Source organism: Pogoniulus pusillus, chromosome 14 (genome assembly GCF_015220805.1).
Source record: "Pogoniulus pusillus isolate bPogPus1 chromosome 14, bPogPus1.pri, whole genome shotgun sequence".
NCBI lineage: Eukaryota > Metazoa > Chordata > Aves > Piciformes > Lybiidae > Pogoniulus > Pogoniulus pusillus.
In genome coordinates, this window is record NC_087277.1 from 18,966,473 (window position 1) to 18,985,375 (window position 18,903).

General features: G+C 43.0%; 1 protein-coding gene across 14 annotated transcripts in view; it reads left to right on the top strand.

Moving 5' to 3' along the window:
- ADGRB1 (adhesion G protein-coupled receptor B1) overlaps positions 1–18,903 on the top strand; it is a 313,454-nt gene that overhangs the window by 285,191 nt on the left and 9,360 nt on the right. For 9 of the 14 annotated variants that reach the window (XM_064154394.1, XM_064154392.1, XM_064154397.1 and 6 more), the window contains 6 exons: positions 1,401–1,572; positions 3,377–3,472; positions 6,590–6,644; positions 10,876–11,552; positions 12,545–12,580; positions 13,990–14,094. In XM_064154394.1, the coding sequence (XP_064010464.1) occupies positions 1,401–1,572; positions 3,377–3,472; positions 6,590–6,644; positions 10,876–11,552; positions 12,545–12,580; positions 13,990–14,094 (1,141 nt within the window). The remainder of the gene's footprint in view (positions 1–1,400; positions 1,573–3,376; positions 3,473–6,589; positions 6,645–10,875; positions 11,553–12,544; positions 12,581–13,989; positions 14,095–18,903) is intronic. The other 5 variants (XM_064154405.1, XM_064154395.1, XM_064154400.1 and 2 more) reach the window with 1 other exon arrangement.

An 18,903-nucleotide genomic window follows, 5' to 3' on the forward strand; every position in this document is an offset into this window, starting at 1 on the left:
TCTACTCTTATTTATTAGATAAAAGCCCACAGAGAAATTCTCCTGGTATTGTTGGTGCACCAGTGCTGCCAAATATATAGGATGACTGACAGTTTTAAATCTCCCTAGTTAGCTTTTAAAATTGCCTGGGTCCCTTTCTGGTCCAAGAGCTGCATGACTAAATAGTCCAAGGGAACAGAGCTGCTTTCTCATTTCTAAGGCCATCATTCCTAGATCAAGTGGAGGTTTGTGGGGCAATACTTACAGAAAACTCTTTTGTCCATTTTTATCCTGTCTTGTGAATTAAGAAGTGGCTTGAATACTAAGTTATTTCAATCCAGAATCATAGAAGTGTTTTGGTTGAAAAAGACCTCTAAATTCATCATGTCTGACCATTAACCCAACACCACTGTGACCACTAAGCTGTCTCCTGAAATGCCATGTCAGCATGTTTTTTTAACACCTCCAGGGATGGTGACTCCACCACCTCCCTGGGCAGCCTGTTCCAATGCCTGGCCACTCTTGCAGGAAAGAAATTTTTACTAATACCCAACCTAAGCCTCCCCTGATGCAATCTGAGGCCATTCTATCACTTGATACTATGAGAGGAGACCAACACCCACCTCGCTACAACCTCCTTTTAGGTAGTTGGAGAGGGAAATAATCCACTCAAGAACAAATTTCTTTACAATGATGGCAAAATATAGAAACAGATTTGGTTTTTGTCAAAGCATACAGCTGGGGAAATGACACCAGAAAGCAGGAAATATTCTGTTCAGAGAAAAAATGGGTCAAGTATCAGTTTTCCTGATGCTCATTGATGTAGTGTTGTAGGGACTATGAGCTGTAGCGTAAGGGAGCAACAGCAAAATTTCAGTCTTCACATCAGCTCTATGCTTGTCCATTTTAGTCACTTGAAACTGTGACATGTCCCTGATGTTGATGTCTTCCATGTGCTGTGGAAGTCCAAGTGTCTGTAACCCAAGTACCAACAGCCATTCTGACAAACCCGTCTTTGCTGCAACTGTTCCACTTCCCTTTGGTGACCTGCAGTGATTGTATTTTTTCTCCCCTCCTTGGGAAATGCCATCCGTTGTGGACTAGTGGTGTAGGTGGGAAGAGTGTGAAAGGGGGAGTGAGGTATCTGCATCCTTCCTCCCCACCTCAAGTTTTATGCATGACTGCACCATTGAAAAGTAGTCCCTCCCATAGCGACGTGTGTTCACCTGTTTTGGTAGCGTGAATGTGCAAAGCATCTTCCTGCTTCCCCGTGGCAGGGCTCTGAAGACATCTAGCACAAGTATACATTTGTTGAAGAAGTCTTCTGAAGCCCCATGGGATCAGGAGGCTGAATTAGCATCCCATGTGGAAGCAGGTAAGGCTGAAGTGGGGCTCAGTTCCGTTTTCCTCTCCCTTGGCAGGGCGTCCCTTTGGAGCTCCTGCGTGGTCCTACCTCTCTTGGCTCTCACCTGGATGTCTGCAGTTCTGGCGATCACAGACCGGCGGTCAGCGCTCTTCCAGATCCTTTTTGCTGTCTTTGACTCACTGGAGGGCTTTGTCATCGTTATGGTCCATTGCATCCTAAGGCGGGAGGTGAGGCAGATGAGTTGTTACGTTTTACATGACCAACATGCTTCCCACAGAAGACATCTCAAAAATGTTCAGTCATCCTGGTAGCTTCTTTAATCCTATGAACTTTGTCCTATGACCACTAAAGTGACCATGACAGTATTGGTGACCATACTGGAAGGAAGGACGAATTAATGACTGTCATGCTGGGTCTACTGCAAAGTGGAATTTTGAGGCCAGTTTTATACTAGCTAACATAGAATGCCAGGTTGGAGGGGACCTCAAGGATCATTTGGCCCAACTTTTCTAGTTGGATTCAATGAATTAAATGAGATGGCCCAGCACCCTGTCAAGCTGAGTCTTAAAAATGTAGGGGAATGCACTGATTCCCTTGGGAGAATATCCCAATGTCTATCTGCTCTCAGGTTTGCCTTGTTTAGCACCAAAATTAGTATTTACTACTAGTAATGAAAATCTGATTGGCACCTTGTGCCAGTGTTCCCAGAATCATTGCTCAGCATTAGGAAGAAGTTCTTTAGTATAAAACTGAGTGGAACACTGGAACAGGATGCCCAGGGAGGAGTGGTAGAGGTCTCATCCCTGGAGACATTCAAGATCAGGCTTAATGGAGCTTACAGCAACCCAGTATAGCTGGGGGCATCTCTGCTTACTACAGGAGACTTACACTAGATGACATTTAAAGGTCCCTTCCAACCCAGTGCATTCTATGATTCCATTGAAAGTTGGCATTAGCACCAAGGTGTTTGAGCTAGAAAGTAAAGCTAGCAATAATCAAGCAAGGAAACTGAGTAAATTCTCTCCAGCTTCCCTGTGGAGATTTAAAATGGTAAATTACATCAGGGAAGAAAAGAACAAATCTTTTATGTTTCTTCTTTTCATCCTACTGAGTGGATAGACTATTAATAACAGAGACAGGGAAAGAGTGGCTTTTTCCACTGTTCATTTTATCTTCTTACAGCTCCTTTAAATTAAGTAAAACAGATTAATTCCTTCTGTCAGGCCAATGAAATCAATGGCTTGGCTGAGACTCCTTTAACTAATTACATTATGAATATGGGCTCACATTTAACTCGCCTTGCAGCCACTGGCATTTTTCCCCCTGATTTCCATGAGTTTTGGATCAGATACATATTACAGATGATATAGGATCATAATCAGACATTGCAGACCCCAGTATAATGATTTTTGCAATAGTGTCCACAGTGAATGTATTGTAGGCTGCAAAATAGAAGACAATTGATTCTTGGCTATATAAATCAAGTAACTGCAAGTGACCAACACAGCGACTCAAGATACCTGTATGAAAAGGACATTGAAGCTGGGAGGTGCCTAGAGAACAAGTCTTATGAGGAGCAGCTGAGGGACCTGGGGTTGTTTAGTCTGGAAGAGGTAGTGGGGAGACTTTATTGCTTACAACTACTTGAAAGGGGGTTGTGGTGAGGTGGGTGTTCTCTTCTCCAAGTAATTAGTGATAGGATGAGAGGAAATGGCCTCCAGTTGCACCAGTGGAGGTTGAATGGCTGTGGTGGTGCTGAGTTGATGGCTGAACTTGATTTTAAGAGGTCTTTTCCAACCTTAGCAATTCTATGGTTTTACAATTCATTGAGTTGCTTAGGATGTGAAAGAGATAACTTAGAAACCATTTGAAATGACTATCTGAATGCTGCTGAAGTAGGATCTGTGTTCTTTAGATCTAGCAAGCCCTTTTTTTCTTCAAGAGGTCTTTCTTTTTTAATTCTTGAGTAGAATTCAATGTTTTAGTATTCCTGTCTGACTGTGGCTTTTGCAAATCCCTTTGTTCCTGCAGGTCCAGGATGCTGTGAAGTGCCGAGTAGTAGATCGTCAGGAAGAGGGCAATGGAGACTCAGGGGGCTCATTTCAGAATGGACACGCTCAGCTAATGGTAGGGAAAACTACCACCTAGTCTATGATGAAGGGACCTATGGGCATCTGTAACTCATAACTGAGAAAGAAGGGGCTCTGTCCATCATAGATTTGCAGTCATTGTTCTCTTTTTCCCTTTAAACTTTAAACTTAGCACTTAGCATAGGCTTTTTTTTTTCCACACAAACTTGGTTTCTTTCCATTGTAGTATTAAGGGACTAGAACCTACGCACCAAGTTTTGGAGATATCATGGTAAGATCCTTCCCCAAAAAATACAGAGACAAAATATGCTTCCCAGATCTTCCAGACCTTATTATCCCCATCATGCTGCCTTATCCTAGCTAGGACACTGAAGTTTAATGCTGTTTTAATCACAGTGTGTTAGGCCATTATTCTAAAGATGCTGTCTCAAAGGGATTTCTTTCTCTTGAAAGCACACTTGTTTACACTGCTTTTGCTAGGACTATAGTTTAAGCACTATAAGACTTGTTCCTGTTCTCTAAGTCCTTCACAAACACTCTAGATAAGGCTGTAGAAGAATAAACTGTGGCAAATCACTCTGTGTCACTCTACAGCTGTCTGAATGGAGGCTCTACCAAGGTGTGGGCTTGGTCTATTCTCTCAAGTAACAATGTTTTCTCCAATCAACAGAGATGATTCTGTGAATCATCCTGCATCTGCTTCTGTGTTATGATGCAGATAACATCAGAGGATTTCTAAAGCTGTGCTAAAGACAAGATATATACAAGATCCAGAAATCTTTACTTAGTATTGGACCCACATCATCATCAAATGATGGCTTTTTTTCCAGTCACTCCTGTGCTAAGTAGCTCATGCTTAGGTGCAGAGTCTCATTTCAGTCAAGGCATGAAGAGATATATAATCATCATAGGTGTGTTCATTAAAAACAGGTGCCTCATTTTTAATTTAAATGCTTAGTCTCATTTTCTGAGAGGTTCTTGCTATGCCTATTTATGTGCAGTTAGAAAATGCCTTGCATGCCTGGCACTTCCATTCCTTCAGTAACAGACATCATAATCATATCTAGTTCCAACCTTCCTTTCAAGAAGTTAGCACACAAAACTGTTTTTTTTAATTGGAAGACACTTAGCTCCAAATTATTTATATAACCCTTTTCCACACCCCCTCCTTGGAAAAGGTGGATGCTATATTTGTTATTCTATTGTCGCCATCCCAAGTGCTATATTCTGAAGTTTCACATTTCTTTTTTTTACCCTCTCTCTGTTCTCATTCATTGTCAACCACCTTGCAAAACTCTGTGCCAGCTACAAGTATTTTTTCAGCAGCAAGATTACATTTACTTCTGCACTGCTGATGGATGTGTCGAGAAGCAGAGCGCTCAATCAGCTTCTTCACATTCATGCACAAAAAACTCTGGAATCTCGACATGAATGATGACTCCTCACTGATATTTTTAGAGGGGTGCAATGTTATTCTGTAGTGACTGAGTTGTAAAATAACCAAAGAAATGAAAAGCTTTGCAGGATGGTGTTTTTTTCACCGTTACCTGTTCCAAGTAATCTCTAAATCTGCAAAGGAAGTGAAAAGAAGCTTAGCTGAGTAACAGAGTTTTCCATAAACTCTTGTTGACTGATATTAAATATAAACCTAACATTTATTTATTAGGCAGTTCAATTGCCTTTTTTTCCCCCCCTGGAAGTCCTATCACGGAAATGAGATTATATTTTTCTGTGTCATTGCACTTGCCTGTTTAAATGTTAGCTCAGCCCTATTTCTATTCTATTCAGATTTATTTGGTATCCCAAATAATTTACCAAGAAATTAGCATCAAGAAGATTGAGATAATTCCTCAACCAGCTCTTGAAAACCTCTTGGATTTGAACCTGCTACACTAAAGTGTTTATCCCAAGGGGATGGGGATTTATTCTCAGTCTCCTTAGTGTTAAACTGGAAGGCATTTAATCATTTTAATACAATTATATGAAGTGTCTTCTTCCTGAAAGGATACTAAAACTAATCAGTGAACTCTTCTACCTTTTTCTAGTCTGTGGCCTTTCCATCACTCCATGAAAACTCATGGCCCACTATGACTCAGTGCACCAAGTTCTTTGAAATGTTATCTACTAAAAGCTGTAGGAAAAGGATTAACTTTTACTGTGAGAAGAAAGGAGTTTCAGAGGGCTGTGCAGCCTGCTTGAAACAGTTATTCAGCCTTTGTGTCTTCAGAAACCATTGATTTTCACCCAGTAAGAGTTTCAGAAGCTGAAACTTGTTTCCACTTGATGTGACTTGGTGATCATAGAATCACAGAATGGTTTGGATTGGAAGGGACTTTTAAAGGTCATCTAGTCCAACTTTCTGGCAGTGAGCTTCGACTAAAGCAGATTGCACAGGGACCCTAAGAACCTGAACTGGAATGTTTCCAGGGATGGAGCATCCACCACTCTGAGGAACCAGTTCTAGTGTCTCACTACCCTCATTGTAAAAATTTTTTCTAGCCTAAATCTCCTTAGTTTCAAACCACCACCCCTTGTCCTGTCACAGTAGGCACTGCTCAAAAGTCTGTCCCTATCTTGCTTATAGACCCTCTACCTACTGAAGGGCCACTAAAAGGTCTCCCTGGAGCCTTCCCTTCTACAGGCTGAAGAATTTTCTTATGCCATCCTCATAGGATAGATGCTCCAGCATATCATCAGATATGTCACAAGAAATCCCAGTCAGTATGAAACTTTCTGAACAGAATCCCCAAATCTCCTTAATGAGGGGATGTGAATCTACTCAGATTAAGTGTGGGGTGATATATCCAAGTCAGATCAAGCCAGGAACCCATCCTCTGATTTTTAAGATTGTACATAGCTGTGTTTCAGGGAGATATTTTAATCTAGCATCTCAGGAATCAATGTATGGGTTAGCAATAACCCAGCTGAAAATCATTTTTGCAGCTTTACCTCTGCCTGAGATTAAAAAATCACAGGTGGAACGAAGTAATCTGTTTGCTATGTTTCAAAGCCCAAGCAAAACACCTCTTCTCCATTCTTCTGGCAGTGTTTGTGTCTGCCTTACTAATTTAAGTGGGGGTTTACATTTTTCAAACGATTTTCTTTCCCTCACCACCTCCTTTTGACCACACCTGCTGTGTTCTGTGTCTTTCAGACCGATTTTGAGAAGGACGTGGATATGGCTTGTAGATCAGGTGAGCACATCACAGGTGAGAATCAATAAGTGACCTGGTTTGGGGATTGAACTAGGCCATTTTTTCCCCTTTCTGTTTGATTTGTGTGTGTCTTAGTGGCTTGCATGTACCTGTATGGACTTCCCATACTCCCAACCCTGGCCAAAATAAAGCAACTTCCCTTTTTCTTCCCTATGCTTTGCTTAACCTTTCCCCCCATAGCTCTCTTAGATTTTTAGGTTAAACCTTGCCTTACCTATGGTCCATGTAATATGATAGTAGAGAAGAGTATCAAGGAAGAAGAGATTGGATCTCCCTCTTCCTACTATGATCCTTCTTTGCTTTAACAACCCCTGCCCAAGGGGATCACCACAACCTTAGACAGCTCTGTGCTCAGGAGAGGTGTCTTTGAGAAGGTCTGGAATGTGGAAAGCCTTCCTACCACTCCACCTGACTCCATGCACACTTCTAGTGGAGTTGTAAGGTGCCTGTACATGTGGAGGTCGGTCAGGTCTTTCCTCCTTGGCTTGCATTTTTCTACTATGTGTTCAGTCACACACATTCCATTTGATCCTGAAGATCTGCATGAGTTGACAGTTCCTTTCCCAGTAGTTCCCCAATAACCTCATTCCCCTGGGAATGTCTGTGCTGTTTGAATTCTCCTTTGCTACCTGTTCGTCTCTGCAGGTTTGCCCTCTCCTTGTCCTGCCATGCCTGACCATCTAGCTGTATTTTTTTTCCTACCCTTTATAGATATTTAGGTTTTCATTTACCCTCTCAAACTTCTCTCCAAAGCAATAAAAATATCATCTTGCTTGGCACTTGTATATAATTCATATCTTCCAAACCAGGATCTCCCTTAGCCAAGGACAGCACATACTGTGTGTTGATTTATCATCATGGAAAAGCTTTCCTTCCTCCCTACTTCTCTCCCTCTCTTCTTCCCTCCCTCCTTTCCTTTCCTTTCCTTCCTTCCTTCCTTCCTTCCTTCCTTCCTTCCTTCCTTCCTTCCTTCCTTCCTTCCTTCCTTCCTTCCTTCCTTCCCTCCCTCCCTCCCTCCCTATTCCTTCATTCCTTTCTTTCTATTCTTCCTATTCTTTCTTTTTCTTCTTTCTTTCCTTCTTTCCATATTCATTCCTTCTGAATTCCTTCCTTCATAATTCCTTCCTTCCCTCCCCCCTTTCCTACCTCCCTTCTTATCTTTCTCTCTCTCCCTTTCTTCTCTCTCTCCTTCCTTTATATACACATCTGCCTGTCCCTTTCACATTTTCTTTACCTAATCCATCATTTATTTATCTACTTCTCATGTGTTTATCTGTAATTCATTTCTTTCTCTCATTCTTGCAATCACTTGTTTATCTCTGTCCTCAGCTGTCTATCTTGCTGTACCTGCTATTTATGTATTTCTGTCTCTGCCCCATTTATCTCTGTCACTGTTTTGCTGTGTAATGTCCATCACTGTCACTATCATTTATCTATCTAATATCTGTCTATATCTTATTTATCTTTTCCTGTCCTCACTGCCTCACTCCCTCTCTCTATGCTTATCACAGTCACAGTATATTTATCTCACTTATCCTTGTGATATCTTATTTCATGGTCTCTTTCTGTCCATTTATCTCATTTCAAGGTCTGTCCAATTTTTTTCCTTTCTCTTCCTCTGTCTCACACTTTCTAATCTAATTTCTGCCTGCCTCTCTCTTCTCATTTGTCTTTCTCTTTCCTTGTTGACACAGTCCCAAAAAAAACACGTGTGAAAAACATGCATGTGAGACCAGGTCTGACTTGGAGTTATGCTCAAGAACATGCATTCAGGCTGGGAGCTGGCACACACAACTAGCTATCCAACCAGTAGCCAAGCTTATGCTGAAAACCAAGGCAGACCCAGGACTGCATTTCTGGATCTGCTACCACTTTTTTCACTCCCTAATTAAGCTTCCCAGGGGAAAAGAAGGAGCTGATTGGTTTTACATGACTTCAGGGCAGAAGACCTAGCATCAGCATCTTACTAACAGCCTACATTTCCCTTTCATTGCCAGCATACAGCTATACAATTTGTTTGTTGGTGTCTGCCTGCAGAGATATTCTTTCCCTGATAAAGTGCTGTTAGTCTGCACCAAGATAAGTAGTTGATAATAGTCCCTGTTTCAGAGACTTTTCTGTATGGTGCATCATCCTATGCATTCTACTTAGTGAATAACAAAACCCAGAAATCTGTCTGTTGGTTTCTGGTCATCATATATCCTGAAGGCACCAGATCTCATGTTATGGAGATGTGGCTGGTGCCTCTCATAACCTCCTCACTCAGATTCACTGGTAGGACCGGGTCCATGGCTCAGTGTTGAAAGTTCATTCCACCCCATGCACAGAGACTGCCAAGTGCAGACATCTCCAAACCTACTTTCTGCTGCTGCTGTGAGCATGGAGAAGAGCCTGAATCAATAAACCTTACTGACACACCCACACAAAGGATTTGACTTCAGTAACATCTTCCCACACTCTGTAAGAGTGTCCTCTAGCAATGTCAAGATGATTGTGGCTGTCATAGTTATACCCAGCCTGTTTGGTTTCAAAAGGTTCTTAAACGTTCTTCTCTGCTGTTTGGTGTCCTTGTCATCCCTGGAGTCTTTGAGGGGAGCTTTGCTCTTCCAGCAGCCATCACGCTCAGGATGAGTTGATAGAACAATTAGTGTGTCCTCACTCCATCAAATGCCTATGTCATGTCCCCAGTGGAGAAACCAAAGTGCATTAGGTTAGCCCAAAGATCCTTTTCTCTGGTCCACTGAGAAAAAAATACATACAGGGACCTTCTCTGGGACCCTTTTTCTTTTCTTTTTTTCCCCCTTCCCTTCTGAGATGGGTGAAAGGGAAACATGCATTTATTTCTTCTTTCCTGTGCTGAAGTACTGGGTAAGTAGCCTTAGACCTACACCACTTTGCCCTTGTTCCACAGTCTATGATTTTCATCCCCTGGAGACATCAAGGCAGACATCATTATTTTTCTCAAGTCTTTGTTGCAATAGATTCTTACTCCTGGAAAAAGAGCAGATGTTTTGATGTTTGGGAATGAGTGTCTGTATGTCATTTAGATACCTCCTACTTGGCATGTTCACCTCGTCCTCAGTCTGAAGCTTTCTCCTGTTGAGGGATATTCACAGCACTCCTTTCTTTCCTCAAGGGAAACTGAAAAGCACTACATTATTATCTATTAGAAGGGCTTGCCATGATTACTGCAAAGTGAGCTCTTTGGAGAGCAGTTAGAAGTTTATAACAAAATTAGGTGCATTTTCAAAGACCAAATTGTTGACACTGAAACTGCTCAAAGGAAAAGAGCAGCCTGAAGAGTTTAAACAAAATATTGTACTTTACATTTGAGCTCATTGATAATGCTGAATTTTGGCTATTATCTGAATCAAAATATTTTTTGACATGAAAGCAGCTTTGTCTTTTAAAGAATTCTACTTCTCCATAGGCTAGTGATATATAGGGTGTTGGACTAGATGACCTTAAAGGTCCCTTCCAACCCAAACCATTCTCTAAGTCCCCAATTCCATGATGTATATTTTATACATCACAGAATCACAGAATGCTGGTGGTTGGAGGGGATTCTATGATTCCATGGTTGGAGGGGACCTCTGGAGATCATCCAGACCAACTCTTCTTCTAAAGCAGGGTCATAGGAATGCATCCAATTTGGTTTGGAAAACTCTCCAAAGCTTTTATACTCAACGAGCTCTCTGAGCAGCCTGGTCCAATGCTCTGTCACCTCATGAGGAAGTTTCTGCCATCCCTGGAGGTGTTCAAAATAAGACTGGATGAGGCACTTAATGCCTTGGTCTAGTTGATTGAACAGGGCTGGGTGATAGATTGGACTGGATGATCTTGGAAGTCTCTTCCAACCTGGTTGTTTCTATGATTCTATATGTACTAAATACATGCATTAGCTTTTCAAGATACTGTGGACAATAGGTGCTTGGTTAGTTGGGAGTTTTAGCCATGATTGTGTTGGAAAGTTCTTATCCCAGCTTTCTCAAAATGAGAAGCTGTTTTTTTCCTCCTTAGTTTTGATTTTGCCTTCATCATTCTCAATTAAAAAAAAAAACCAACCAAAGAAAACCCAACAGCCCAGTGTAAGACACATTCCTGCCAGCACAGCCTCTTTTCCAGAGCTCTAAGCAAAATGCTAGCATGGTGTGACTGTGGCAGGTGTATTGATGTCTTAACAAAAACTAGGTGAGATTCTAAGGATACTTGTCTGTCTCCCTAGTGCTGAATAAAGACATCACCACCTGCAGGACCTCAACCATCACGGGAACCCTGAAGCGTCCATCATTGCCGGATGAAGAGAAGTTGAAACTCAATCACCAGAAGGTGTCATCAAACTTTAACAGTCTTCCAGCCAATGTCTCCAAGCTGCATCTTCAGGGCTCACCACACTACCTGGGAGCTATCAACCTGAATGAGTTCAGCAATCACAGTCTCACTCTGAAGAAGGACAAAAACCATCCACCTAAGTCCATCTACATCTGTGATGGAGACATCTTCAAGAAGTTGGACTCAGAGCTCTCTCGAGCACAGGAGCAAACACTCGACACCAGCTACGTTATTCTGCCTACCAACACGTCTACCTTGAGGGCCAAGCCCAAAGATGAGAGCAAATACAGCATCAATATTGACCAGATGCCCCAGACACGGCTCATCCACCTCAGTATGGCTACTGACCCAGGCTTTGTGGTCAAGAGCCCTCCACGGGAACCTGTACCCATGACATGCAGTGAGGTTCAAGGTTCCTCCATGATACAACAGCAGCAGCAGCTGGGTCCACAAAACATCTCCAACGAGTCACAGATTCCCAACAGCCTGTGTGACACGGGTGACTCAGGGAACTCAGGTGTGGTGTCCAAGAGTGAGACCGTTTCCACCCTCTCCATGAGCTCCTTGGAGGTGAGCATGTGAATTACTGCATTGTTTACAACCCTCATCATTGTCCCAGCCTCACCATTGGCCACACCAGGTGTTTCAAGAGAAAATACATCCCACCATGCAATTGCAGTACTGTATTGTTATGAGGGATCACTGCATTTGATACCATTTTGTAATGTTTAAAATCTCTCACAGCCTCCACAGATATGTTACTTTGCTGGAGGAACTGTCTTTGGCTCCACAGGCACTGCAAAGTCCAATGCCATGTTCTTTGGTCATTTTAATGCAAGGCGTGTTGCTTGCACTGTCTTTACTCCTTCTATCCTCTGCCTCTGTTTCCTAATTTGACAACTTCACTCATCATGCAGATGAGACAACTCTAGTGATCACAGATGTGAAATGCCCCAAAGACATGTCCCATAATGCTCTTTCCATCAGGACAATGTTAAAACTTTTGCATAAGCCTTCTTCTTCTGACCTGTGTTAACTCACTACATGTATTAGCAGTTCTTCCCAGACCTTAGATCATACCCTGAGCTCTGTCCTAGCACATCTGGGCCTTTTCTTACCTATTGTCAGAGAGCAGGTCACAGCCATTGCTATCCAGACTTCACAGTCTTGGCTGACTGGTGCTCAAAAGCTTCACTAGATCACTTGGCTGATCTACTGCTCCACCTTTGCTTCCCATTCTGTGAATGGCTGATCAGCAAACTTGGGTTGATGGTTGGACTCAATGATCTTAGAGATCTTTTCCAATCTTAATGATTCTATTATTCTATGATTTTATGATTCTGTGCTTCTAAGACAGAGTTCAAACTGGCCGAACTCCCATGTTCAGCCCTTGTCTGGCATTTTCCACCATGGAGAGCCAAAGAAACACATTAAAGATGTAGGAAGAAGGAAAAGGAGAACTCTCCCTGTTTTTATGTGCTGTGTGGTTGAGTTTGCATCCATTCCTCAGCATCAATCCCTTACTAACCTTCACCCATCTCTATTTCCTTTTGGCTACCCAGAGGAGGAAATCCCGGTATGCAGAGCTAGATTTTGAGGTGAGTACATGCCTTTCTGAGCCTGCTTTTCCAGGGGTAGGAGGAGGAAAAAATAAATGCTGGTGTTTTTTCTTTCTGGCACCTTTGCAATAGTGCTGCCTTTGCCAAAGACCTTCTTCAAGGCTTTGAAAACAATGGCTTGGAAGAGTTGCATTGGATGCCTAGCAAGGCTTCCACTGTGCAGCTAAACAAATGGCTGATTTATGTTGGTAAATGCTTTATGTATGGAAAAGTAGCTTCTCTGCAAACATTGGTAATTTGAGATCCTATGTCAGCTTGCTCCAGGTCTGTAAGTTCTCCTTCATGAGCAAAATGCTAACAGAAAGGTGATGGAGCAGCAGGTGACTGAACCATAATCCTCTTTGGGAAGCACTTGTGCATTTGGTTAGTGGTCTTAAAAATGCCCTGTCCTTTGGGTGCAAGATCTGTTGCTTAACAGAAAGGAAGCTAATACGTCCTAATTGTCACAACCCACAATCTGCCCTGGTCTGACCTCACAGAATTAGCCTGAGTGGAAAAAGGCTATACTGTAGGAAAGAAAATGTCCTCACACCTGAGACATAGAATGAAAGCTTTGGATCCGCCAGTCCTCCACAGAGTGTCTGTGAGGCTGTTGAGCGCTAGTGCATCTATCCTGAATCCAGCCATGACATTCTTTCCTACAGAGCCATCTTTTGCCTTCAGAGGTGTTAGCTAATTCCAAAACAGTCACATTAAGAGCCCACAAGGAGCTGCCTTCACTCTAAGTCACTTCAGAGCTCCTGATTGCAAGCTTGGCATACTAGATACATCTGAGCTGATACTTCAGATTGGTCCCAAACTGTTTGAGCCATCTTCTCCAATTATATGGCACTTAGAAGAGCACAAGAAAGTCATATTCAACATGCAAAGGCAAGTCCTCATAGAACTTGGTCCTGCCTCTCCTTCTGGGCAGTAGAAGGTAGAAGTGGCAAAATACAAAGAAAACTGTGGAATAGTTTCTGATGGAATGTCTTGTACCAAGATTCAACACTTAGGTAAGCTCTGAACACATTTGCAGAGGAGATGTGCTGAGAACAGAGTGAATATAGGGTCAGGTATCAGTAAAGAAGGTCAGCAAAGGTTGCTAGGTCTAGCTAGTAGCACGCTACTAGTGAAGCACAGATTCTGCACCACAAATAGTTGGCAGCTGCAGCTTTAGGGTAACCCTAAGGCAAAAAAGCAATCATTTCTACTGTTTGTTATCATCTCATCCTGAAAATAAAGGCAGCACTACTCAGAAAACTCTGAAGGTGGTTTAGGCACATCAGATTGCACCTGCAGGGAGACAGAGCTAGCTTGGAATAATGTATATAAATCTAGGGAGAAAACCTGTTCCTTCTGTACAGCTGAACAAAGTTTGCTGACCTGTGACCTTGTGTTTGCTTCAGAAAATCATGCACACAAGAAAACGTCATCAAGACATGTTCCAAGACCTGAACAGAAAACTCCAGCATGCAGAGAAGGAGAAGGAGTCTCCAACAACGGACAGCAAGGTTAGTAATACACTTTCAGAACCATCTTCTAGAGCTTTCTAGTTCCTTCAGGACCAGTGGAAGAAGGAAAGTGTAGGGGCTCTCACTGAATAATTTACCTTGATTTTCTGTCCATGCATGTTGCAGCAAGCACATGGAGAGTCACAGAGTTACCACTAGCTTATCTGCAGAGTGGTCAGCAGCTCAGGAGAATGCCTGTCCTCATGTCTGTTCATGGTGAACAGAGTCTATCTTGTCTTTTGTTGTGTTTGTTCCCTGTGTCTGTGCCTGTTTTCATTCCCTTTCAGGTCAACTCACAGTGTCCCATATATCCACTCATAGCTAGGAACTGGAAACTAGACCAGCCCTGAGGAAATCTAGATGGAAAGTGAAGAGGGCAGGAGGTGGGGACAGCAGGAATCATCTCTAAATGAGTTGCCAGCTGTGATGGTGGCAGCACTTCTTGGAGGAATACTCAAAAATAAAATGCATAAGGGTTAGGGAAGCTGATTGTGGCAGCTGCTTATCACATACTTGGGTTTCCTTGACATGGAGGCTCTACAGGGTGGATTGACAATCTGAGGTCAGTGGTGTGAGGTTCAACAAGTTCAAATGCTGGCTCTTGTACTTGGATCACAACAGCCCCATGCAGAAACAGTCTATGATTCTGTTCCCTGGCAGGAGCAAAGTTCTAGGGCAGAGGAGACTTTGAGGGAGGCAGGCTGAGGGAGGGACCTTGCAGCCTATCAAAGAGTCACCACTTTGATACTGGAAACAGGTGATCAGGAACCTGTGTAGTAAGTGATATGGATAACACTAGTAAGGCAGGAAAAGCTGATGTCACCTTCCCCATGTTTCAGCCCATTAGGCCTGCTGGGCAAGAGCTGGAAGCTTGCAAAGCAGTATATCTGCTCCACCAGAGGGGAAAAACTGGTGGTAGAGAGAGGTTAGCAGTAAGACTTGAAATGAAGTTCGTGACTGAGCTCAGCCATTTGCAGGCAAAGTCAGACCTAGGACGCACAGTCACCTGCAGCCTGGCCAATGCTGCACTGGTGGGTTGGTTGGTTGTTTGATGGAGCTTCCTTAAAAGCAACACCAGAGCTCAGAGGGTGGTAAAACAAGAGGTTTAGTTCAGTTCTTTATGGAAGCAGAGCCTTTGGTCTGTATTCAGATCTCACAGCATTGCTGTGCTGAGCTCTGGGGATGTGGTTCCAGCAGCTTCTACTTAATAAAAGTGTTCTAAGGTGTCATTATGGGCTGTCCAGCGTTACCAAGTGAGAGGGACAGTGAATCTAACAGGCAGGTCCAAAGCAAAGAAGCCTGCACTGGCCTGGAGTCTCAATGCATTTCATTGAAGGTCATCTCTGCTTTTTTCCTGTTATTTAGGTATGACTCAGCTGTGGAATCAAAAATTCCTAAATACCATGTGAAAACTGATCTGTGGACTGTTTGCAGGAGGGGTTTATGGATTGAGGTGTTTTGAACATTTCAGGATGCATCTGTGCAGAATTGAATTTGCCAGTGTCAGCATCAAGGAGCTTTGAACTGATGGAGAGAAACTGTGAAGGTGGCCTTTGCATATTGACTGAATCTTTTTCAAGTTGTCTTTTTCCTTTGAATCTAAACTGAGAGGGGGAGCTTGTGAAAATCAGTGTTGGCAAGTCAGTAGTGAGTATTAGTTTAAAACCATTTCAAGCAGTGAAAAAAGCAACCAAAAAATACCTTTCTTCTATCTTTTTTCTACCATTTGCTGCTGAGGACCCCACTGCAAATCATACACTATCTTCAGCTTGCCCTGAGACTAAATTCTGCAGATAGCAGGGGTTCAAGGAGCAACAGAAGAGATCTGTCTTTGTACAGAATCACAGAATGGTAGAGCTTGGAAGGAACTCCTGGAGATCTCCTAACTCAACCCTCCTACCACAGCAGGTTTGCATAAATCAGGTTACTGCAGGAGCACATCCAGGCAGGGTTTGAAACTCTCCAGAGAAAGTGTATGTTTAGGTTAGAAAACAATGGAGTATCCCTTCTGGTGGAACTGGCAGCATAAGCGTGGCTTTCATTTTGCATTGAAGAGCACTGTAGGCATATCCCAAACCCTTCCTTTCTTTTGAGGCTGCTGAGAGAGTTTGTGGAGTCTTCTCTGGAAGGATTCAAAATCTGCCTGTACATAATTCTGGACAACTTGCTCTGGGTGACCCTACTTTAGCAGAGGAGTTGGACTAGATGATCCTCAGAGGCTCCTTCCAATTCCTGACATTCTGTGAAGTCGGTTCTGAACTCAGCAGTCTTTGTAATCACTCCCATCACTTTGACCTCTTCTTTAGCTACCTCATTGCTATCAAAAAAAAAAGATAAAGTCGTGTAGTTGTTGGAACTCTTGCTGCAAGTGTCTGTCTGAGTTTCAAAGTCTGCCCTTTGCCTGGCAGACTGGAGGCTCCAACACGTACTTTATTTCCTTGCTTCCTCCTAAATACACACGCTTCCCAAGGTGTAAATTCTTGCAGCTGAGAGCTCTTTACATTAAAGCAAGGTAGTGGCTCTTTTTAAGCTATTTATTACCACCAGGGATATATTTTCCTGTGTCAATCTCCAACACTGCTCCTCCCTCTGACTTAATTGCTAAAGAAATTCCAGCGCTTGGATTAGACTTCAGGAGGGGTTCACATACTCTGCAGCAGTGTAGTATCAAAGTGGAGGGTTTGCTGCCCTGCCTTCAATGGAAGCAAAGGTTTTGTTTTTTCTGCACTTGGTCCCAGCTTTGAAAGCAATGGAAGTGACACTTCTGCCTCCCCCTTGGCAGAAGTCCTTTGATCCAGCTCTATTAGAGAAGTCTAAATCACATACATATTCCTCTCTCTTTGCCTTCATCTGGCTTTGCACTCATTTTAACCAGCAACCCTTTATTCATGCTGAGGCCAGCAAAAGCCATGCTGAGCAGAGCCCTGCACATTTCTCTGATTTACACATTCTTGCTTATTTGCTGCTTGCCAGGTTCAGCTCTCTGCTGTTCAGGTGGTTTTTGCTTTGGCTGGAGCTCTGTCCTGGAGTTTATACACAGGATTTGGACTCAGTTCTCAAATCCAGTCCTACTGATTCTGAAAAAGCATTTGCTTCAAAGCCCAGGGGAGAAATGATACCAAGTGTTTTCTGCCTTCCTCTGACTTTTTCTTATTTCCCTCTAGACAGTGTTTCTGTCTTCGTCACTCATTTTCTCTTCTCAGGATGAGATTTCTCTCAGCTTTCCTCTTCAGACACCTGTCCAATACACTCTTTCCTCCACATCTTTGCTTTGGCCTCTGCAGAGTAGTGAGACAAAAAGGAATATTGCTCTATAGTCAGGGTTGGGTACCTCCCTGGCATGCTCTGCTACACGACATAATTAATTCCCTTGCTGGCTGAATACTTGTCCTTTTGCTAGATGACTGGGGAAGTGGCAGCCCTGATACTAGGTTGGAACGTTTGGCTCCTGTCCATGGGAACCTCTTTGCATGGCCTGAGGCTGGAAGTAGAGAAGCTCAGATGGACATCATCATCTCAAACTCAGGCTCATTACTCATTGAGGAATTAGGAAACTGGCAGGCTGTACATCCTTCTGAAGAGAAGCTCCATTCATGGTGTGCCTTCTCTGTGCCATGTCTTTAATCCTCTCTGAACTTCTTAAAGGCTGTAGTAACCAGCAAATTTTACAAGAGCAATTAGGGTAAAATTGATAAGGAGAAATGCTACATAAAATTGAATAATTACTGCAGTAAATTCTGTTATGAAAAAGACATCAAACCTTAATTCGTTCAGCCATAAACCATCTGTCAGCTACCAGGTGTCCAAACATACCATCAATCAGAAGTTTGCCTCCTCTTGTAGAACATCTGACATCTCAAATCTCAAGTATCACCGTCGGTTGCACTGTCTTAATCTCTGTTATGCTTCTGTATCCTCTGTATCAACCATCAGTTCCTGCCACGCCCTTTGAAGCTACCCAGCTATCAGCTTCTCCAAACCCATGAAGTGGCCACCAACAGACTGAAGCTCCTGCTTGCTTAGGCTGCTTAGAAAAGGACTTTATGAAGAATTGTGCTTTGAATGCTCTTGGTCCTGGAGTCCCTAGGTGCCCCTATGAGGCAACAACTTCAAATGACCCAGTCCTTCATGTCTATAAAGGGGAGTGGACTTTTCAGTAGGCTGTATTTTAACCTGCTGGATCAATGACAAGAATAGCCTAGAGAGTAACTGGTTCCTCATGCTGGTGGTACCTCAGACTTTCACTGCAGCCTTCAGGAAGGGAATGTTTAGGAGTCAATGCAAAGTGCCTCTCAGAGCATAGGAAAGACTTTCTTAATTCAGTGATTCTTCACCTTCATCTGTGCATGACCTCACTAGACTTTGGCTCAGAGTAACCTCTACAGGTTAGACTATCTGAATTTCAGAGAATACAGAAATTCTGTTACAGAAGACATATTTCTGTAACCCAGCAACTGCTGAGTACTGATGGTGGCTGTCTGCTCAACATCAATGAGGCCACAGCTCAAATAATGTGCTCACTTTTGGAACCCTCACTACAAGAAAGGCATTGAGTTGCTGGAGTGTGTCCAGAGAAGGGCAATAAATCAGGTTAAAGGTCTAGAGAGGTCTGGTGAGGAGCAGCTGAGGGAACTGAGAGTGTTTGATAGGGAGAAGAGGAGGCTGAGGGAAGATTTCATTACTCTCTACAGCTACCTAAAAGGAGGCTGCAGTGAGGTGGTGCTGGTCTCTTCTCCCTAGTATCTGGTGACAGAATGAGAGGAAATGGCCTGAAATTGTGCCAGGGGCAGTTTAGATTGGGTATTAGGA